The sequence below is a fragment of the Nicotiana attenuata genome, unplaced genomic scaffold (genome assembly GCF_001879085.1).
Source record: "Nicotiana attenuata strain UT unplaced genomic scaffold, NIATTr2, whole genome shotgun sequence".
Lineage (NCBI taxonomy): Eukaryota > Viridiplantae > Streptophyta > Magnoliopsida > Solanales > Solanaceae > Nicotiana > Nicotiana attenuata.
The window spans coordinates 176,857-200,361 of NW_017670282.1; the positions used below are offsets into that span (position 1 = coordinate 176,857).

A 23,505-nucleotide genomic window follows, 5' to 3' on the forward strand; every position below is an offset into this window, starting at 1 on the left:
GTCCCCTTTATATAGGAGGGAAAAACCCTAATATGGTACATTTCCAATTATGATAAAAAATTCTATTCGTACAGGTGTATAACGACCTAGTACAGACTTGTACTATTTCATACAAATTTTATCCTATAATTTATGCCCTGATCCACGTGTCCTTAAGAAATTCCCGCTCTTTCTTGAGTGTCTTCGAAATTGTGCTGCCCTCAATGTAGCTCGTGCCAGGCCTTCTATCTGCTTCCTCAGGTGTGTGTCCTTCAGCCGGGTCCAACCTCCACTTCGAGTCGCCCGGACTCGGACTTATAGCCCAAGACTTCGAAATTGGGCTCTTGATTTTGACCGTATACACAAAACAAAAGAAAATTGGCATTGGAACATCAAATTTTATTTCATAAGTAATTGGTTTAACTACTCAGCCATCACGCTGCAGACACCTTGATAGATATTAAAAGCAAAACAAGCGCGGGTTGTCAGATTTTACTAATTCACGGCGTGCACCACCACGCTTTGGCTGTTTCAAACAAAAAAGCGTTGCCACTTGCCACCCACGTAACCCCTCACTGCTCGATCCATTCAAAGCAAAATACCACAGACACGCAGCTGAAAATCATTTTCAAAATCTCATCCAAAACCTTCTCTAACTTCTAGGGTTTCGATTCATTGCACTCTCTCAGACCATTACGTCTATATTTACATAAATGCATACGTATATATACTCCGTCGGACGGTCGGAGGAACGTTTCACTTGCTGTTGATTGATTTCGAAATGGCATAGTTCTGATTCACAAGCGCACTAATCGAAGCCTGAGAGTAGTTTTGAGATGATGGACGAGGGTTTAGAGAGGGAAAGGGACCGGGAAACTGGCAGATTAGCGTCTATGGATTCGATTGAATCACGCTGGGTATTTCAGGACGAGGATGATTCGGAGATTGATAGTGTTGATCGCGATACTGTGGATGGAGATGGCGATTCGACACCGCGAAATGGCTTGGAATTGGACTCTGATGATGAGGATAGTGCAGAGCAGAAGCTGATCCGTACTGGTCCTCGTATTGATTCGTTTGATGTGGAAGCTCTTGATGTTCCCGGTGCTCAAAAGAACGACTATGAGGTGAATTTTCGGTAATTTCTTTATTTTGCACTTGCTATTAATCCTACTAATTTTTCTAGAAGCTTCTTATACTATCAGTTTATACCTTCCAAACTAATACTCCCTCCGTCCATAATAAGTGACTTTTTAATTTTTGGCACACCCACAAAATACAAACTTTTAGAGAAAAAAAGATAGTATTCACTAAATCAGCCTTGATTAATTGTTACCTTGGCACATTGGGATATGTAAATAAGGGCAAATTTTGGAAAAATAAAATTAATTCCTTCTTGATTATGTAAAAGGACACTTATTTTGGACCAAAATAAAAAGGCTAAAAGGTCACTTATTATGGACCGGAGGGAGTATAACAATAACTACGCCTTAATACAGTTAATAGTAAACTATTTGTGATAAGCTATATGAATCTTCTATATCCGTTCACTTTATTTGGCCCAATGCCATTCCAAATTGATAACTGAAGAAGTTGAAAAAAATGAAGTTTACTAATGTTGCTAGTTAATGCCAGCGGCTGGTGCAACGCTGTATTGCTGTTCTTTCTTTAGATGATCAACCTATCATAGAATCTATTTGCTGTGAGATCATTTTCTTAACAACAACAAAAGAAGGAACTGAAATGTGGAGTCTGTTGATGCTCATTTGATGTACTAGAGGTAGATAAACAGAAGACTACAAGAACTTTAATAAATGGACAGAAAGAATTAGTCAAGCTTAGAGAAAGAAGCATGAAACTCAAGCTTGTTTAAGCCTTTTATGAAGAAGGAAAGAACATACAAAGTTGTTGAACTGGATCTAGGTGCGTGCTTAGCTCTTTTCTTAGTAATCAGAGAAGCATTTATCTTTTTTCTCCTATTCTGTTTGTGACAATGCTCCCAGTAAATCTGCAAGCTGACATTTCCTTCAGCTACTGAAACTTTGCACTCCATCCCATTAAATTAATGCATTTAATCATGCATTTTACAGCTCACCAATGCCGATTTATTTCACGTAATCAATCTTGCTTGCTTTTGTGACAGTTAATCACGAGAATCTTTCACTTAGTGCTGTTTTAATCTGACTGGAAGTTTCACCTTTCTGACTAAGCTAATGCCCTTTGTCCAAGTTCACATCCTACCATTGCTTGCTATAGTTTCTTTACCACGAATGACATGTGAATGCCAGTTACCTTCTTGTTAGAGACAAAAACATTTCCAATCTAGATCGAGACTAGGCCAGAAGTCATTTGATGGCTATACCTACAGAAAATTAAGGTGTGAAATGACTATCCAGCAAACTTGAAGCTGTGTGCAGAGGAATAAGCCTTTCAGCCCGAAGAAATGGCTGAAAGCCAGCATTCTGCAGTGAATGCTCTGACAGTGTCATTGCCTGCAAATCTTTTAAAAGAAAAATGATGCTGCCAGCAAAATAGGCTAAAATCAAGGCGCAAAAGGGGCCTAGAATCTGTTAGTGGTGGTTTTTTGTTATCCACAGTACCTTACCATTAAAAAACTAAGGGGGCCAAGAATCTGCCGGCTATTATTGCTACAAGATAAATGGTAATGCTTCACACATGAGCTAACACCAGCTAGTCATAATGGGCCAAGTCAGGTACTAATAATAGATACTAGAAAGATGATATAGTTACTACAAGCTTCTAGGTTGGCATTTGCTTCAAAAAATCTGGAAACTTGTTTTGTATTTTTTTTTCAATTTTTTTTTTTGCAAAAGTTGTTTTTGAACCAAATACCAAGTCGGGCACCACTAACAGATATCAATTTTATTTGGAAAACTGAATAAACTTTTCTTTCTTGATGTTTGGTTGAAAATAAGTTATTATTATATATTTATGTATTTTTTTTTGCAGAAACCCTTCTCCATATATTTTTTTTTGCAATAATTCTTCTTCAAATTTTGAAGCAACACCACCAAAAAACTGAAAATTTCTTCTTTCCTGTTGTTAGGTTGAATTTTTTTAAAAAGATTTTATTTGTGCAAAAAGCTCTTCTTCGAATTTTGATGCAAATACCATCTAAGTTCTTGAATGAGTCAACCACCGATCAGTGATGGACTTAATATGAGAACCTTCACCTGCAATTTGCTTTTGGCTTTGTCTAATGGCTCCTTTTTCTATCGAACACGAAAAATAGAAAAAGCGTTGGTCTGTTGGATTTTAAGCGCAAAGAGCTCATAAAGTGCAAACTTTAATGAAAAAGGTGCAAATGAAGATATAATGAAAGATACATGTAATACAAGAAAACAACAATAAGCAAAAACAACAATTATTTAGACAAAAGAATTATTGGAATAGCTATTGTGTAGTGCTGTCTTCTTCAATACATAGCCTATGGGTGATTGGTGATGAGATGTAAGCCTTAGAGGCTTGGTGCCTGAACTAAAGCATTGCCCAAGGGAGGCGAAGCACTCAGCCTAGTTTGCACCTTGCTTCAGGGCTGAAGCATGCCTCAAACAAGCCTTTGACAATACTGCTTTTTATCTTAACTTCATTGGGCAAAGGTCCTTTCCAGGGAATGCTAGCTTTTATTTGACTTATGTTTTGACCAAACTTACATGATTTTGATTTTGAGCAACAGATGCAGAATTATCTAAATTTTGTATGTATTTTGCAGGATGTCTCAGTGGGTAGGACAATCCTGTTGGTCTTTCAGACTCTTGGAGTTGTTTTTGGCGACGTGGGAACAAGTCCCTTGTATACCTTTAGTGTGATGTTTAGTAAGGCCCCAGTCAATAGCAATGAAGATGTTCTTGGTGCATTATCCCTTGTTTTATATACCTTAATCCTCATTCCCTTGGTTAAGTATGTCCTTATTGTTCTTTGGGCCAACGATGACGGTGAAGGTAAGCTATCATTTAAACTGGCTAATTGTTTCATGACATTTACCATACACTTTATGTTTTGTGTCTTCTGATTTATCCAATTAGTTGGTTAATAACTGCAGGTGGTACCTTTGCTTTGTACTCATTGCTTTGTAGGCATGCAAAGGTTAATCTTCTCCCCAATCAACTTCCATCAGATGCTCGCATATCAAGCTTTAGACTAAAGGTGCCATCTGCAGAACTTGAGAGATCTTTAAAACTAAAGGAAAGACTAGAGGCTTCATTGACATTGAAAAAGCTTCTTCTGATCTTAGTTCTTGCTGGCACTTCAATGGTGATTGCTGATGGTGTTGTTACACCTGCTATGTCAGGTATCCCTGGGACATTTTACAAATTCTTTTGGTTCTGAGAAGTGGATGGTTGCTGTATTATGGTCCTCTGGGTTCCTTTTTCTTTTGTATAAATCAGCCTTCCTTGTTTCTTTGTTGTACTTAATGTTTGTTTTAAACTATTGTTGATGCAGTAATGTCTGCTGTTGGTGGCTTAAAAGTCGGAGTTTCTGGGGTTAAGCAAGGTAATGCTATCTGTATAAAATTGTTCACTTTCTGAAATAGATAGCATTGCCATTTTTTTATTGATCTATTACTCTGTCAGTTATAAAAGCTTCACAAACTGAAATAGTCTTACAAATGGTGTGCTCATAAGTTCCATTGTACCACCCCTTTAAGGACATCTGTGGAAATTGGAACTATATATAGAAAGTAAGCACTCTTTGCAAAGATGAAACTGGCTAATCAAGAAATGGCTCAAATTTGCTTTATATTCTGATAGTCCACGGGCAACGAGGTGTAAACTTCACTGCCATCACCTAGCTCAGTAATTGAAGGATTTTATGAATATGTTGCATGTTGCATTGCTGAGTGTTTGTTGCCAGTGAATAATGTCAGAACAAAGATTGCTAAAGGAAGACTAAGTGTGTGATATGAGATATCCCATCATGGCCTTAATATAGGCCAAATTATATCATCTGATGATGTAGTGATTTTACTAGCCTTTTATTTTTGGATTGTCATATCTAATGTTGTTGAAGTTTGATGTGGGATTGCTGCTGCCCAATTACTCTCAAGTATTTGTTCTTTGAATCTTGTGGTGATGAAGTCCTTAATTATTATTGCAAAATTAGTGCACATAGCTCAATGAATGTGGTTGCACGAAGGGGATTCCTGTGAGTTATTGGCTAGCTGGTAAAATTGAAGATCCGATAATTTGGGCCAACACTGATTTATAGAGAACTCGTTTACTGAATATCACTTGAGCAGAAAGTGCTAAAACTAAATCCGGAATGTTATTTAACTTTCTAGAATCAGACGAGAAAATGAAGTCCATTCACTCTTTTATAATTTTCACCTTCAAGCCCTTTTGTTTCAAGTTTCTTAGATTTTATTTTCTTTTGCAGATCAAGTAGTGATGATCTCGGTGGCATTTCTTATAATTCTCTTCAGCGTACAGAAGTATGGGACAAGTAAAGTGGGTCTTGTTGTTGGTCCTGCTTTGTTTATATGGTTTTGTTCCCTGGGTGGTATTGGTGTCTACAACCTCATTAAGTATGATTCTCGTGTTTGGAGGGCATTTAATCCTGTTCACATATACTATTATTTCAAGCGAAACTCAACAAAGGCCTGGTACTCTCTTGGTGGTTGTCTTTTGTGTGCAACAGGTAGACACCTGAGAACTGATTCTTTTTGATAGTTGACACTGTAATTTGATGGCCTGAAAACTAAAGGAATGGTTCTATGTGTTTTTCTTTCCATGTTTTTTTTTAAATGAAGTAATATGTTTCATTAAAAAGGCATCAAGAAGATGCAAAGTTAGAAGAGGCATATTTGCAAAATAAACAAAAATACAGGAGATCATTGTTTGCCCCAAAACAAAGTTTCAATCTAGGACAAGAGAGCTAATAAAATCTAAAAGGTGTCCAGTACTGTTTACGGGGGACAACTTTGTCCAGCAAAAAAGATTGAGCAAGCATTTAGATTTGAGTAAGTGGTTTGGAGTTGAGGTGCCATCAAAACATCTTGTATTCCTCTCATTCCATAAACACCAAAAAATAGTTGCAGGGGTCATAAGCCAGATCTTCTCGATGGCCTTATCAACCTCCCAAAGACTCCAGCTCATATGTGCCTCTCTCAGGCTCTGTGGCATGACCCAACTTAGGCCAAAAATACAGTAGAACATGTTCCATAGGTCTGTGGCTACTGGGCAGTGCAGAAATAGGTGACTAACTGTTTCCTGGTACCTCATGCAAAGATAACATCTGTTGACCAGCTGAAATCCCCTTCTGTTAAGGTTATCTTGTGTTAAGCAAGCTTCATGAAGGGTAATCCAATTGAAGCATGTCACCTTCACTGGTAATTTTGTCCTCCATATCAGTTTTCAAGGCCATGAGTGCAATACCTGATTCTGATTGTTAAGTTGCCTATAGCAATCTTTAACATTGAAAAAACCCTTACAGCCCCATCTCAACTGTTTGAAACATTCTCATCAATGTTGTAGGCCTCCAATCTTGCTAGCATTTCCATCAAGTCTTCCATCTCCCAGTCTTGAACAGATCTCCTGAGATGCACATCCAAATTATTATTGCCCTGTTATGAGCAACTGAAGAATTCTTGTCCAAGGCAATGTTGAATAAGCTAGGATAGTCCTCCATGAGAGCAATGTTGTTTACCCATCTATCCTTCCAAAACTTAATGTGAATTCCACTGCCTGGCTTGAAATGAATATTCTGAAAAAATTCATTCCCCAGTTTGCTAATATACTTCCAGGGCCTTACTCCATAGGGTGCATTGACAGTTTTGGTGCTCCAATTGTCTTTAAGCCCATGTTTTGCGTTAATCACCTCCTTCCATAGACTTGGTTCACATGTGCCATATCTCCAGAGCCATTTCATTAGCAGACCTTTATTGTGCATGTCTAGATCTCTCACCCCCAGTCCACCATTGCATTTATGCTGCAAGACCTTATCCCATTTTATCAAGTGATACTTGTGAGAGCTGCTGTTTCCTTCCCAGAGAAAGTCCCTCCTGATTTTGTCCAACCTTGTAAGCACCTTTTTTCCATGGGGTTCAATTGAGTTGAGTCAAGAAGGTTGATGTTTGCTCCACTGAGCTTGCTTTCTGAATGTTGGACTTCTCTATTCTCTTCATATTGGCACAACATGAGATGTATTTGCAATTTCCTTCATTAACATTTTCCTGCAAGCTTATTGCTAAGAAACATCATTTTAAACCTATCCATTTCTTATTTTCTCTCTCTCCCCCCTAGGGGAAGTCAATTTAAACATAGTGCTATCATAGCCCTAAGAGAACGAGATTGGGTTTGTGTGTGTACTAGGGGTTATGGCAAGATAAGTATTTGCAGGCTGAAGTGACTTACTAAATTGGCTTCCACTGAAGAAGTAAAGTTTTGGGACTCACATATATTGCTTGATGTGAATCACCAAAAGGTTGCAGCTCCAGAGATTTCCCTTGATAGATAGGGCTTTAGCATGAACTTTTTTCAAGTTCTGGTAAAAAGGCGGCCCTTGGACATGGATGCCTTTTAAGTTGTTTCCTTCGACACTGATTAGTGCATTTTGCAGATTCCGCTTGAACTAGATTTGCCTGTAAAAGTGATGGGTTTTTTATTAGGGCCAGTAGAAGTCATGCTACGTGTGAAACAATTATCATTTCACTTCCCAATCTGGTGTTTGATCAAATTTCCATCTTGACTATCTTTCTAATCACCTTAATAAGCTTGTTCACATTGCTGTATTCTCATTTCCGTTGTAGGGTATGAAAGTTGCCTTCTCTAAGTTATTTCTCTTTTTCTTGTCCTAACCTGCGTGGTCAATGCAGTTACAATAAAATAGAATCCACTGAGATCGTGAAGCCCTTCTAAGTAAGGGCCTCTTTTAGAGACATGCATTTCCTTTTGGGTTTTTTTCACTTTTAGCTCGAGCCAGAAACTATTTACATTCAGTAGCCGAAAAAGTGTATAAAATTTGTATATAACATACAAAATATATATTTATCTATTACTTTGAGAGCGGCTATATAGTATCATTTTCTCTTTTTTTTGGTCCTTAACTTTTTCTAAAGGGTAAAACTTTGGGTCAAACTTTTATATGCAACATAACCAGTTCTAAAAATTAAGCTTTGTCTTCTAATTAGCGTGTTGTCTTGTGAGGAAAACATAACAAAATGCCTCTTCGTGTTCGTATCGCTTGGCCTATTAATTATTGCGTCCTAGTTCTACTTGTGTAATCTTCTGCTGATTGTTCTGCTTCAAGAACTTAGTTTTTGGGTTTTGGTCCAACCCGCCAGGGTATAACTCTTCCATGTGTTTGACTAAAGAATACACATAGGGGTTTGACAAATTATTTTCTTTACCTCTCTTTTGCGAGAGCATGGATTTTGAATGGCATAAACCTTTAACCTTGGCATTGATATTGGGCCCACAGTATTTTCCTAATGTTTTTCTTGTACCACCTGGACAAAGATAGCTTTTGCTTATCTGTTGTATCACCCTTTTTTCTCGAAGAGTTTGTTTGGGCTTATAAAATGCATACAACAGATCGAGTATCTCCTTTTTGAATTTCTAGGATATGTTGTGTTTATAATTTTTCCATTATAGCTGTTTTTAAATATATTTTCTGAGATATACAGCTGATCACTAATTCTGAAATTCAGGTTCTGAGGCAATGTTTGCAGATCTTTGCTATTTTTCAGTGAGGTCAGTTCAGGTATGCAGCACGAGACTTTTTTGGTGGAAATGGGTGCTGCAATTAATATAATACCATAGATCCATGCATCTTTGGGATATAACCCTGCCTCCCTCTTATGTCACTAATGATGTCCAATTTGACAGATAGTTATTGATTATATAACGTTGTTTAATTTACAGCTTACATTTATGTTCCTTGTGTTGCCATGCCTTCTATTGGGATACCTTGGTCAAGCTGCTTACCTGATGGAGAACCATGCCGATACAACACAAGCTTTCTTCTCTTCTGTGCCAAGTAAGTTTCTAGTCCTGCAGCGCTCACTCTGAGAACATCTTGTTTATTTATAATTAATTTTGAAAAAATTATGAGAATAATGATGGGAGATATAACAATATATATCGAAACAGAAGTGTCATGATTGTGTGTAGTTTTCATTACAGATACGTTTCTGAATATAAAAGGGCACACAGACAAAGTACTCGATGGGTGAAATTCTGCAATTGTATGCAGGTGGAGCTTTCTGGCCTGTCTTCTTGATTGCCAATATAGCTGCTTTGATTGCCAGTAGAGCAATGACCACAGCAACTTTTTCTTGCATTAAACAATCTACAGCTCTAGGCTGCTTCCCTCGCCTTAAGATTGTTCATACGTCTCGGAAGTTCATGGGTCAGATTTATATCCCAGTCATGAACTGGTTTCTTCTGGCGTTGTCTTTGGTGTTGGTCTGCTCTATCTCAAGTATATATGAGATTGGAAATGCTTATGGTAATCTTTCTCTTTAGACCTTGCAATTTCGTTGCTGATTGCTCTCTGTTTTACCTTAATATTTATTGTTTGTTGTGATGTGCACATGGAGCTTCCTGATTAATATTTGAAAGTTGGTAGATACAAAATTGAAATACCTTGTCCATCTACTGTCTTGTTATTTGTTAACTTGTTTTCCGATGTAACCACTACATAATCGTTGTGCTTCTTTTATTTATATAACATGGTCACTTATTATTAAAAAAAAACTACCATATTGTTAACTTGTTATTACATTGATTTGTCTGGTGTTTCAGAAGCATAGTGTGTTTTCAAACTCATTTGTGAAAATCTTTAGTGTCGTACTATCTTTCAATATTTTACTTTTATTTTTCAAGTTATCAAAGCCAAGATTTGAAGATGACAGGAAACACTTGTACAACTGTTTGACAAAATGCTGGTTTGTTGTCATTGAAACCCTAATTCTCATGCATCAGATGTTCTACATATTCTTTTGTGGTACAGTCCGTTTGAAGTGTGTAGTATATGTACAATGATTGATTTGTTCGTGAAGAAACTTAACGTACCTCTGGTATGAAGAGTTATTGCTTGTGAACCATGGTAGACAGGAGAAAACATTCTTGTAGTTTTTGGTGTTCAATTTAGAGTTATGTCTTTTTAGATGAAAAACATAAGGTGCTTCCAAGTTTTCATCAAATTATTTATTGACTACCTTGTTGTTTTCTTATGCAAACCCTGTTTGACAGCTGTAGCGGAGCTTGGGGTCATGATGATGACAACAATATTGGTTACTATTGTTATGCTTCTGATATGGCAGATCAACATCTTAATTGTGCTAAGTTTTCTCATTATATTCTTGGGATTGGAGTTAACATTCTTCTCATCTGTTTTATGGAGTGTGGGAGATGGAAGTTGGATTATACTTGTCTTTGCTGTAGTCTTGTTCCTGATTATGTACATCTGGAATTATGGAAGCAAGCTGAAGTATGAAACTGAAGTCAAGAAAAAGATGTCTATGGATTTGTTGCGGGAACTGGGCCCCAACCTTGGAACTATCAGAGCTCCTGGAATTGGCTTGCTTTATAATGAACTAGCAAAGGGAATACCAGCCATATTCGGACACTTTCTCACCACTCTACCTGCTGTGCATTCCATGATCATTTTTGTTTGTATAAAATATGTTCCTGTTCCAGTTGTACCTCAGAATGAAAGGTTCCTGTTCCGGCGAGTCTGCCCCAAAAACTACCACATATTCCGTTGTGTTGCCAGGTATACTAAATTTCCCTGTTTTGCTAGTGCCTTCACTACATAGACCAACTGATGTGACAGAGAGCTAGAGTAAATCTACACGCTTGCACAAATCCTGAGACCAACCTTATTAAGACTGCTGCATGACAGATGGCTAAATGAATGTGTGGCGGACCGTCACCTTTGAGAAGCTGGAAATTTCTTTAATCTTTAGGGCAAACCTATGTGTATGATGGTTAATTCTTTTCTCTAAACAAGTAATAGCTAAACGACCAGCTTATCTTCGTATGCCCTCTGCTTTGGATGCTTATAGATTTCAACAGTTTCCTGTCGTAATATTTGCATTCTCTTCTGCAATTGATGTGCATTTAAGTTTTCTTGGCTACTAATTTCTCTGTCCAAAACTTTGGACCCACAGATATGGGTACAAGGATGCTCGTAAAGAAAATCACCACACTTTTGAGCAACTGCTCATTGAAAGTCTCGAGAAGTTCATACGTAGAGAAGCTCAGGAGCGATCACTTGAAAGTGATGGCGATGGTTCGGACTCTGAAGAAGAGTATGCCTTCTCAAGGGTTCTTGTAGCTCCAAATGGAAGTGTTTATTCACTAGGTGTTCCTCTCTTAGCGGATTTTAGGGACACAGGAAAGGCAGTTATGGAAGAAAGCACTTCAGAAGAGCTGAAACCTGGGACTTCTTCTGAGTCGTTATTGTCTGATGCAGAACAATCCCTTGACAAGGAGCTCTCGTTCATTCGCAAGGCTAAAGAATCTGGTGTTGTCTATCTTCTTGGTCATGGAGATATTAGGGCGAGGAAGGATTCATGGTTCATTAAGAAGCTTATCATAAATTATTTTTACGCTTTCTTGAGAAAGAATAGTAGGAGGGGAATTGCCAATTTGAGTGTCCCACATTCACATTTAGTGCAAGTTGGCATGCAATATATGGTGTGAGTTGGCTTTTTCTGAAAAGGTCCATATGGGCTATTTTGGCAAAAATTTAGGTAATCGCCTATCGGTCAACTTGGCTGTTATGTACAGCATAATCAATGCCACACATTTGATCGATGGATGCACAGAAATGGCCACACGCCTGTCTTGCTTATTGCAGAGCTGAATTTTGATGTCCCTCGTCTTAGAAGCTTGGAAGATTTTGCGTTTGTTATAGTTGTACAACGGATTCGTCACCCAAGTTTGTTGTCGGGTTGCACCCGGGACTGTAATGATTGCCAAGACATGCAAATCCATGTAATTGTAATTCTTTTTTTACTAATGCATGATGTTCAACCTTGTGGGTAAATTTTAAGGTTTTTGCTTGTGGGATGAGTGATGTGTTTGCAGCTCATTGCGGTGATGAGTCCATTTAGGTATAGAATCCCTACATTGCTCTACTTTGTTTTATTTATTGCAAATGTGCTCGACAAAAGACGTCTAATAGTTTCTTAAAGAGAATCTTATGTAAAATACCACAAAATAAACTTCGACCCTATTCATGGAAATTCGGTGACTATTCAAAAAATGGACAAATTCACAGACCAAAAGTTGTTTGGAAGAAGTATCTACAAACTCGCAAAATCAATGCTAACTTACTGAAGAGAAACAAAAAGAAAGCAATATCCAATGATATATAGACTAGCTTAGTTTAAGATTTGGGTGTTAAACTTGTATGTTGGTTTACGCGCAATATTTATCTATAGTTACAGAATTTACCTTAAATGATGTAACAACTTAGCACTGGAATGAAATGAATCCAAATATGATAGAATGACATTGCCAACTCCAACACAATTTAAGATTGGACTACAGTACATTGATTTATATCTAGACGCTTCATTTTCCTCCTCCAATCCATACTGACGGGGAACTGGATATCTTCTATATCTTTATTGCAGCCCATCATCCTCATTTGGCATGTTGTGTAGATCTCGGTTTTAAAAAATAAAGGCGATAATGGACGACATTCTGCACCTCAAATTCATTGAGATCTACCAGTGGCATTTTCTTGGCACGAACTGACAATTACACTTCACATCATTAACCAAACTGTATGCAACTCCTAGACAGGTCGATTCAGTGCCTAGCAACTTATATACTCACTAAGTAGTTAGCATGTGTAGGCTGTGATGAACAAAATGATTCTCGATCTCCCAACCATATAAACCCGCATAAGCTTGAGCTGAGCATATTCCACTATTCCCGTCCCTTCAAACTGCACAGTTACACGGTTAGGATCCCTTCAAATGGTAGGTATCTGAAGCCGAGGATAATTGAATGTCAGAATCAATCACTGACTTGGCTTTGTAGGACACTATCTGGAGGTTGGATACGGGTGTCTTAACTTTTCTTGATTCAAGCTATCAGAAGCATCAGAAGGAATTTCAACTATTACTGATGGTCCATGAATTTCCTTCTGCCTTGATTGAAACTTGAGTCTCAGCAACAATGAATTTGTCATCACGCCAATAGAGCTCAAACCCATGAGAGCTCCTGCTATTGACGGAGTAAGCATGGTTCCAGTAGACGGCAGCAGGACTCCAGCAGCTACTGGAATTCCAACCTGTTGTGAGCAAAGATGAGAAGAAAGACAATATGAAGAAGAAACCAAATAAAATGTATGAATATCTCAATTGCGGATACAATTGCACACAAATTATCAGCAGCAAGATTAATATGGAATCAGATATGTGACATATACGTAGTTTTAGATCTTCAATATGTGACCGACTACTCAAGATCTTGAAAAAAAAAAGGAAATGCACCAAAAGGAAAGAGAGGGGACAAGGTAAAAGAAAGAATAAAGAGCATTCCCATCAGTGATTTCAAGCAAACTGACAGATATTGGTTAGGTGTCCAAAAGGAACGACTTACCGTGGAGGACAAGAAGCAAGAGTCTTCTCCCCTCCCACAAGTTTGAATACGCTTTAATAATGGTCATTTTAAGTCCTGAATCAATGTTTTGCATGTAGCAAATCATTGTTCTCTATGGATTAACCAGTTTGTTTGTCCAAAATGATAATGCACATAGAAACACTTCCTGTCCGCTTAATGGACAGCTAAGATGAAAAAACTTACAATGTTGTATCCGAAGGCCCACCAAAGATTTTGTTTTACAGTCTTCATGGTTAGCCTGCTTAGCTCCAGAGCATCGAGCAACTGCAGCAAGGTGATTTTGTTCAAAAATTATGGTACAACACATCGTGCAAGATAAAACATCATAAAAAAATTTTAGTATCCAGATCTAGATCAATGTATCGATGTGTGTGTGTGTGTGTGTGTGTGTGTGTGTGTATTTGTAGATTCAAGATTCAACCCAAAACCTGTACATGAGCATATAGAAGACACGATTAATTAAAATCGTGCTCTCTCGAACAAGGTAAGTAAATGTTTAGATAAGGTGTATGTGACAAGCACCTGCAGATGGTCCTTTGAGGCTAGGTATTGCATATTTGAACAGTCAACTTATTCAAGATGCTCAGAAATTAACATATAAGCATGGGATTTTTCATTCCCAAATGCTATGTCAGGGATTCAGGGAATTCATTATTCAAATGGCTCTTTTAGAAAAAGTAGTAATCCGTTCCAAACAATCCCATTAGTAGTTTAAGTATAATGCAATAACTATTTATACCTGTAGAAATACAATATTTTCAGCATGTATTCTGAAGGTGGAGAGAGATGGATAGATAACAAGATGAAACCTTGGAGGAAAAAAACCAAGAGACCATGTTTGCAGCTTGAGGCAAGGTTACTCTAGTTCCAGAAAAGACAAAAGAACATGAATGGTAAGGAAGTTGCAAAAAAGAGAGGAGGAAAACCTGAGATAGCCGATCGTGCATCAGTACAATAGAAGACACATCACTTGCAGCTCCAACTCCACCACCAATAGCTACTCCTACATGTGCTGATGCCAAGGCTGCAGTGTCATTTATTCCATCGCCGACCATAGCTACAACTCTCTGATCCTTTTGTAGTCTGCTTACAAACCTACTCTTTTCATCTGGTTTGACTCCATAAAATACCTGAATTCAACCATTTATCTTATTGGCATTTCTAATTAAGTGATGTAGAACTTGTTGTAATGTGTTTTAGCAAAAGGGTTAAAACAGTTTAACAAATATTTCTGTCAAAGGCAGTGCTTATACAGACCAAAATAAACATGCATATAATACCAAAAAGAAATGCAGTAAAAATTTTATTTCTAATAAATGTGCAAGACTAATGAGTACAGCCAATCTGGGACCAGGATTTTTTGTTATATTCCACTTCTGCACTTGTCTTTTAGCTTCTATTGCCGACACACTTACGTATAATGCTGTCCTTTAATTTTGGAAAAGATGACAGAGAGCAATAAGAGATGCATTTCCCAATTGAATCCAATAAAATTACATCTCGAATATATTATCAAAAGCTAAACATACAATAAAAACCTCCCAGGTCAGAGGTCTCTGTACTAGTGATCCACGTATTCCTTTTTAGAGGTTGTAACAGTAAAACTAAAGAGCCAATAAGGTGAATGTTAAGTAGTTAGTCATGTATAGAATCCCACATCGGGAAGTAGATACCTATTATTATGTATCACTGTATATAAATAAGGCGTTGAGCAACACTTTAGAAAATTAATAATATTTTCTCCCGTGCATTCTCACATGGTATTAGAGCATTAGTGAGAAACCTATCGTTGTGCATCATTCCAGCAACTTCCGGGAAGAAAGACCTCGTCGCCGTGCAATTTTTCGTTGATTTAGAAGGTTGTCCGTAAGCAAATCACTTTCTGCTGGTGCTGTGCAAAAACCAACACCACCACAAGACTCCTCAGGCTCCGGCGACCAAACCCCAGTCAACCCCACTGAAAAACACACATCCACGCGCCCTCACGCGCCGGAAAAGGAAAATATTTTCCGGCGAGATCTGATGAGCCCTGTTCCGGCCAGATTTTGAACAAGTTCTAGTTGAACAGTCGGATCGCCTAGTAATTCCGAGTCTACCCATACCTTTTTCTTTTTATTCCGATCACTTTGAGATTTTCCAGCAACTTCACTGACTTTCCGACGGCTACAGTGATTTTTCCGACGAAACTTCTTTTGGACAGATTACTCAAGAGGTTATTCCGAGTCTTTTCATTCTAAGTTTAAATCAAAATCCAATCATTTTTATATTTTTCCGGCATGAACAGTGATTTTTCCGCCGTAAACAGTAATTTCCAGAAAATTTTTGCTTTTTCCGACGCAACATTATAATGGCATTCGTATCAGAAGCCTTTAACTCACAATCCGTTGGATCTAATTCATTGAATCCAATCCAGATGGTTTCTTTACCGGATTATATTGAGTTCCTTCAGTACCAAGCATGTAAACAAACATTTTCAGCGATAGCTTCCGTTGTTCAAACAGATAGTATCGTGACTTGTGTCTCCCAATCTCAACCTCTGAGTCTTGGGTCATTGATTCAGGTGCATCTAATCATATTTCTGGTAACAAATCTCGTTTCACTACTATTTTATGTTCTCAATCTCTTCCAACAGTCACAATGGCCAACGGGTCTCAAACCATGACAGCTGAAATAGGTTAAGCAAGTCCACTTCCTTCATTACCTTTAGATTCAGTTCTTTATGTTCCCGATAGTTCTTTTAATCTCATAGCCGTTAGTCTCTTAGCCAACTGTTTTATTTCTTAATGACCTTGTGTTTATACAGGAACGCAGTACAGGGCGGATCATTGGTACCGAACGTGCATCAGATGGACTTTATTACCTTATCCTTGCAAAATCACATGGACTCACATCTTGTCTTCCTTCAACAACTTGTTCTGTTACCGATTCATCAGATTTATTACATAAACGGTTGGGACATCCCAATTTGTCAAAACTTCAGAAAATGATACCTGGTTTATCTCACTTGTCCACTCTAGAGTGTGAGTCATGTCAACTCGGTAAGCATACCCGCTCCCATTTCCCTCGGCGTCTTGATAATCGAGCAGTTTCACCTTTTACTTTAGTCCATTCAGATGTTTGGGGTCCTTCGGGTCAGTTCTACGTTGGGATTCCGCTACTTTGTAAGTTTCATTGATGATTATTCCTGGTGCACTTTTCATCTTGGATATTTTTGATGAAAAATCGATTTGAGTTGTTTTCTATTTCCAGACCTTCCAAGCTGAAATTCAAAATCAATTTGGGGTTTCTATCCGCACATTTCATAGTGATAATGCCCTATAGTATTTGTCTTCCCCATTTCAGTCGTTTATGAACTCTCATGGGATTATTCATCAAACATCTTGTCCGTACATATCTCAACAAAATGGGATAGCTGAAAGAAAGAATAGACATCTTATTGAAACTGCTCGTACCCTACTCATACAATCTCATATACCGTTGCGTTTTGGGGGGGATGCAGTTCATACATCTTGCTATCTTATTAAACGTATGCCATCTTCAGCTATCCAGAATCAAGTTCCATTCTCTGTCTTGTTTTCCCACTTACTTTTGTTCTCTCTTCCACCCCGTGTCTTTGGAAGTACGTGTTTTGTTCATAACCTTACTCTAGGAAAAGATAAGTTAGCTCCTCGTGCTCTTAAGTGCGTATTTCTGGGTTACTCGAGAACGCACAAGGGGTATCGATGCTATTCTCCTGACCTCCAGCTGTACCTTATATCCGCAGATGTTACTTCTTTGAAACCCAATCATACTTCATAGGTTCACGTAATCACTTAGATATTTCTGAAGTGCTACCAATTTTATCTTTTGGAGATTCAATCACTATCTCCCTTCATCTTCCGCTACAACTCCAGCTCCACCACCTACAGCTCCAGTTGTAGCTCCACCACCTATAGCTCCAGTTCCACGTTCTGCAGCTCCACCACTCATGCCTTATCATCATCATCCACGTCCAGCATCAGGCCCAGGTGATTCACGTCCTGCATCATATTCGACACCTACTGGGGACTTGTCTCCTCTTAGTCAACCAATTGCACTCCGCAAAGGTGTACGATCCACACTTAATCCTAATCCCCATTATGTCGGTTTAAGTTATCATCGTCTGTCATCACCTCATTATGCTTTTATATTATCTTTGTCCTCTGTTTTCTTTTATCCCTAAGTCTACAGGCGAGGCACTATCTCATCCAGGATGGCGACAGGCTATGATTGACGAGATGTCTGCTTTACATGCGAGTGGCACTTGGGAGCTAGTAAGTCTACTGTTGGTTGTCGTTGGGTTTATGCAGTCAAAGTCGGCCCAGATGGTCAGGTTGATTGGCTTAAGGCTCGTCTTGTTGCAAAAGGATACACTCAGATTTTTGGGCTTGATTATAGTGACACTTCCTCTCCCGTGGCTAAAGTAGCATATGTTCGTCTCTTTTTATCCATGGCTATTGTACGTCATTGGCCTCTTTATCAGTTAGACATTAAGAATGATTTTCTCCACGGTGATCTTGAGGAAGAAGTTTATATGGAGCAATCACCTGGTTTTGTTGCTCAGGGGGAGTCTAGTGGTCTTGTATGCCGATTGCGCAGGTCACTATATGGTTTGAAACAGTCCCCTTGAGCTTGGTTTGGTAAGTTCAGCACAGTTATTCAGGAGTTCGACATGACTCGTAGTGAAGCTGATCACTCTGTGTTTTATCGGCATTCTGCTCCTAATCTGTGTATTTATCTAGTGGTTTATGTTGATGATATTGTTATTACTGGCAATGATCAGGATGGTATTACTAATCTGAAGCAGCATCTCTTTCAGCACTTCCAGACTAAGGATTTGGGCAGATTGAAGTATTTTCTAGGTATGAGGTCGCTCAGTCTAGCTCAGGTATTGTTATTTCACAGCGGAAGTATGCCTTAGACATTCTTGAGGAGACTGGAATGATGAGCTACAGACTTGTTGACACTCCTATGGATCTGAATGCTAAGCTTCTGCCTGGACAGGGGGAGCCTCTTACAGATCCTACGAGATATAGGAGGTTGGTTGGCAAATTGAATTACCTCACAGTGACTAGACCTGACATTTCTTTTCCGGTGAGTGTTGTAAGTCAGTTTATGGATTCTCCCTATAATAGTCACTGGGATGCAGTTGTACGCGTTCTTCGGTATATAAAGTCAGCTCCAGGCAAAGGATTACTATTCGACGATCGAGGCCACGAGCAGATTGTTGGGTACAAATGCTAATTGGGCAGGATCACCTTCTGATAGACGTTCTACGTCTGGATATTGTGTTTTAGTAGGAGGTAATTTGGTCTCTTGGAAGAGCAAGAAACAGAATGTAGTTGCTCGATCTAGTAGCACCATGGCTATGGCAACGTGTGAGCTAGTTTGGGTCAAGCAGTTGCTCAAGGAGTTGAAGTTCGGAGAAATCAGCAAGATAAAACTGGTGTGTGATAATCAAGCTGCTCTTCATATTGCGTCAAATCCGGTGTTCCATGAGAGGACTAAACACAATGAGATCGACTGTCACTTTGTCAAAGAAAAGATACTCTCAGGATATATTGTTACAAAGTTTGTGAAGTCGAATGATCAGCTAACAGATATTTTCACTAAGTCTCTTACTGGTTCTCGTATTAGTTACATCTGTAACAAGCTCGGTACATATGATTTATATGCACCGGCTTGAGGGGGAGTCTTAAGTAGTTAGTCATGTATAATGTCCCACATCGGAAAGTAGATACCTATTATTATGTAATCATTGTATATAAATAGGGCGTTGTACAACACTAGAAAATTAATAATATTTTCTCCCGTGCATTCTCACAGTGACAAGCTCCAGTCTCAGGCAGTGAAATAAAAAAGATAGGGAAAATGACATTGTATAGCCGCTCTCAAAATAATAGCCGAAAAAATGTATATCTTTTGTATTTTTTTGTATATATATACATTGTGCATGTTATATACAAAAATTATACAAATTTTATACACTTTTTCGGCTACCATATGTAAATAGTTTCTAGCGCGGGCTAAAAATGAAAAAAGCCCAAAAAGATAGGATTAATTAGTTTGACCATCCTAATTTAACAAAAAAGTAAATAGAGCTCCTCCCTAGTTTGACGTTCTATTAAACATATCTATTTCGCCACTATGAAGTGTTAAACATCTGTTTAAAACAAATGGTGTCAGCAAAATATGATAGCAACACAGATTATGATACCCTTGTGAAAAGTTTGAGACATGGAGCCTACAGGGTTGGAATGTTACCTTCAGAAGGCTCCTCAATGACTGGGAGTTTACTAGAGTGATTGAATTCTTCAAATTGCTGGTTAGTTTCAAAGGTACTGTAGAAGAAGAGGACAAAATTGTATGGGGAAGAAATAGCAAAGGAGTATATACTGTGAAGTCAGCATATGATACTTAAATATTTCCGGACAACTACAAGCAGGGCCATGGCACTGTAAACACATCTGGAAGGTGAAAATCCCTTTTAAAATAGCATGTTTTTGGTTGGCTTGTATCAAAGAAGCTGTTCTGACTCGTGACTGTTTGATGAGAACAGGAATGCCATTGTGCTCAAAGTGCTTTTGTATGGAGGCGAGATTGAAACAAATAGTTACCTCTTTTTACATTGCAGAATAACCAGCAAGTTGTGGTATTTATTCATCAGTATGAAAGGGTTGAGCTGGACAGTTCCTAGGACAACTGCAGAAATGATAGCATGCTGGAATGATCCAGCTATTTGACAGAGGCAGAAAAATGGTGGAGCATGATTCCAGCATGTATTTGGTGGACAATATGGAAGGAAAGAAACTCAAGATGCTTTACAGATAGAGCTAATTTTGAAAGAAGATACAGACGGATTGTATATTTTTGTTTCACTTTTGGTGTAAAGAAGCCCTTGTAGAGGATGTAGAGTCTGTAGTGAACATCATTGGATCCTTGTAACTACCACAAGACTAGGTTTTTTGCTCTTTTTGGGGGGTCTTGTAACTTTGTTTTACTCTTAGCACAATCTTTGTGCTAAGGTTTACTTTATCATATTTATATAAAATTGTTACCTCTCAAAAAAAAAAAAGTTTGAAGCAACTTAATACTTGAAAAATGAAAAGAGAGAGAGAGAGAGAGAGAGAGAGAGTATTCATCTCCTCCTCGGACTAGTTTCTATTTCTCCCACTCAAACCCACCGAGCCCCACCTTTCCATATTTAAGGAAACCGACACCAGCACACCACTGTTCATGTGGATTAATTACCCCTCCCCTCCCCTCCCCCTGCACTGGTGCACAAATGTCATCCCAGCCTGCAAACAACCATCACGGTCATTCCTTCGTGAGTATTCCAGCCAGCATCAGACCTCCCTACCACTTATTCTCGTTAATGTTTGGTCCCTATGCTTTCTTTTCTATTTCTGATTCTATTTGTTGTCCTTCTATATCAATCTGTACAAATTGATTTAAAGGAATAGTTAGGAATTCGTGTTGAATGATAAAGGAGGCTTTTGATTGTGTGCGAAAGAAGGTGCTTTGAACTATGGTTATTTTTATAGTTAGTTTCTTAGGATGTTTCTAGAATGAAGAAGTCTTCACTATCCTCACAATTTGAGAATCTGAAAGTTGGAAACTAAAATAAGGAATAACCGAATAACAATGAAAGGATATGTCGCTCAGGAAACAAAGAAAACAGGGTATGACAGGAGGATTAGAATTTTTGTCAAAACACATGCAATTTTAATCTGCTCATATCATTAGGTGGAGAGGTGTCAAATATTATTGAACGGGAGAGATGTTCTTTTAGTGTCATTATACGTTTTTGATAACCCTTTTTAGTTTTATTATATTAGGAGGAAGGTCCAACTAATTGATCCAAAAAGTTAGATCTTTCAACTTTTATTCAGTTCGAACATACTAAAACAGGAGAATTTCCATGCACAGTGATGGCCGTAGAGGTTAGTATTCGTCTTAAATCTGCTAGTTAATTTACCATATCCTTCACAGAACACCTAATTTCATGACTATATGTCTCGCTCTACTCCAACAAGATTGACCGGATTAATCCATTTTCATGGACATTTTTAAAAAGCAGGGGGAACAGGAAAATTCGATATAACAAATTTCTATTTAGTTAGCCATTATCAACTGTGAATAAAAGGAAACAGATGCTGATTCCTATTGGCCCTAATTTCTGCTAAGCTAATTCTCCATAAAGAACCTACATTCTGTACCGAAACTATAGTGGAATTGTGGAAACAATATAATGAGCTAATTCTTTCACATCTCAGTGTAGTCCAAATATTGGTGTCGTCACCACATAATAAGCTGTACATCCTATTAAGAACCATCTTGCGAACTGTCAGTTATGGACTTCTACCATTCTCTCTTATCACAATAAAAAGGCAATGAACGACACGAAGTACAAATTCTGTAAGGATGACCAGAGATCAAGGTCTTATTATTATAAAGCTCATAAAAACTTCCTCCTAGCAGTTTTTGCTACTTTGCTTTTACGATGCATATTTCTCTTCAGCGCAGCAGTTACTTACTATCATTAGCTATATCACTTTTTTCTGATGATCCATTAGCTATATTACTTATTGTGGATCTTTTCCTTTGGAATCATTAGGTCCACTAGGCAGCTTGTAATACACAAAAAGATATAAAGAATGGTCCCAGAACTAAGATGGATTCTGGTCTTAAGAAAGATGAAACCGCTTACATTTTCCTTAGGGATGCCAACAACAGATGCGACGTACTCGGCAGCATTCTTTTTGTCACCAGACAGTAAGTAAGTGCTAATCCCTTGTTTCGACAGAGATTCTACAACATGCCTTGCGTCTTCTCTGATCTGATCCTCAACATAAATTAGACCAGCAAGGACGCCATCAACTCCCACATATACTACTGATTGGTTCTTAAAGTCATCAAATTCTAGGAGCGGATTCTCAAGAACTCCATGCCTGCACAGTTTCAAGATGTAGCATCTAACTGGGACTGTATTGAAAAGGATAAAATAGTGTTCAACAGAAAAAGATAGTGATAAAAGCAAAAAGAAGAAGCTACCTTTTGACCCATTCCAGTGTGCCGACAGAAATCCTTTTATTATCAATATACCCTACAGCACCAGATCCAGGCTCCTCCATGAATGTTCCATCCAAAACCTGCATGTACACATTTAAGAAATTGGACGCTCACACTGCTACACATTGACATTTAAGAAATTGGAGGCTCACACTGCTACACGTTGACAGTGGACACAACAAATACCTAAGCCCAACTATATCCCTAGATTAAATTATGAAATCCCAGGTGTTAGGCCTCATTTGTTATTTTTTAAGATTAAGACGTCTGAATCTGAATACACGTCTGAATATCAAGATGCGTATTAAGATTAAAACATCTAAATCTGAATACACATCTGAATGATAAATACACATCTGAATGAGAAGATGTGTATTAAGATCTGAATATTAAATGATTAAGACTGTTTGACTTTTAACGTCTGAATGTATAAAATTTACCTTTATTTAAAAATTAATAACATAAAATTCAAATAAATTACTAATTAATCTAATATTCCATCAATAAAATATATAATTTTTGAAAATATGATAGTTGCTGGTGGTGATGGCTAACGGGACTGCTTGTGAATGCTGACTAAAAGCGGCGGTTGGTGGTAGATTTGGTTGATGGTGGTAGTTTAGAGTAGTAGCTAGTGGTGATTGGTAGTGGTAGCTATTATAATTGAGGATGGTGGTGGTGGGTGGTGATAGTTAATAATGGCGAGTGGTGGTGGTGGTAGTTGTGATGTGGTGGGTAGTGGTAGTTTATAATGATGGGCAGTGCCAGCTATGGTTGTTGATGGTGATGGGGTGGTTAGTTGTGGTAGTTGAAGTGGATGAGCGTTGGTTGT

The 23,505-nt window shown here is 38.2% G+C and overlaps 2 protein-coding genes across 4 annotated transcripts; one reads left to right on the forward strand and one right to left on the reverse strand.

The window, feature by feature from the left end:
• Positions 1–430: 430 nt before the first annotated feature.
• On the forward strand, positions 431–12,017 carry LOC109237195 (potassium transporter 7-like). Of its 2 annotated transcripts, none has more exons than XM_019403465.1 (10): positions 431–1,106; positions 3,713–3,941; positions 4,043–4,291; positions 4,444–4,494; positions 5,377–5,637; positions 8,648–8,700; positions 8,862–8,976; positions 9,193–9,447; positions 10,194–10,716; positions 11,114–12,017. In XM_019403465.1, the coding sequence occupies exons 1-10, from the start codon at positions 816–818 to the stop codon at positions 11,646–11,648; spliced, it is 2,562 nt and encodes an 853-aa protein (XP_019259010.1). In that variant the 5' UTR covers positions 431–815; the 3' UTR covers positions 11,649–12,017. The 2 variants fall into 2 exon arrangements, with proteins under 2 accessions (XP_019259010.1, XP_019259011.1); XM_019403466.1 differs by having other exon boundaries at positions 1,042–1,117.
• Positions 12,018–12,299: 282 nt separating this feature from the next.
• LOC109237197 (copper-transporting ATPase PAA1, chloroplastic-like) lies at positions 12,300–22,753 on the reverse strand (the record flags this gene model as incomplete). Of its 2 annotated transcripts, XM_019403468.1 has the most annotated exon segments (6): positions 12,300–12,903; positions 12,987–13,251; positions 13,767–13,847; positions 14,510–14,713; positions 22,312–22,552; positions 22,656–22,753. In XM_019403468.1, coding segments are annotated over 5 exon segments (873 nt in total), but the record flags the coding sequence as incomplete, so codon positions are not given.
• Between the last annotated feature and the right edge of the window lie 752 nt (positions 22,754–23,505).

What these genes read in the sequence shown, in the direction of transcription:
- LOC109237195 (XM_019403465.1), top strand. Translation starts at nt 816, where the DNA reads ATGATGGACGAGGGTTTAGAGAGGGAAAGGGACCGGGAAACTGGCAGA. An exon ending in AGTTTCTGGGGTTAAGCAAG is followed by an intron (nt 4,495 to 5,376) that starts GTAATGCTATCT and finishes TTTCTTTTGCAG; the next exon opens with ATCAAGTAGTGATGATCTCG. An exon ending in TTGTCTTTTGTGTGCAACAG is followed by an intron (nt 5,638 to 8,647) that starts GTAGACACCTGA and finishes TCTGAAATTCAG; the next exon opens with GTTCTGAGGCAATGTTTGCA.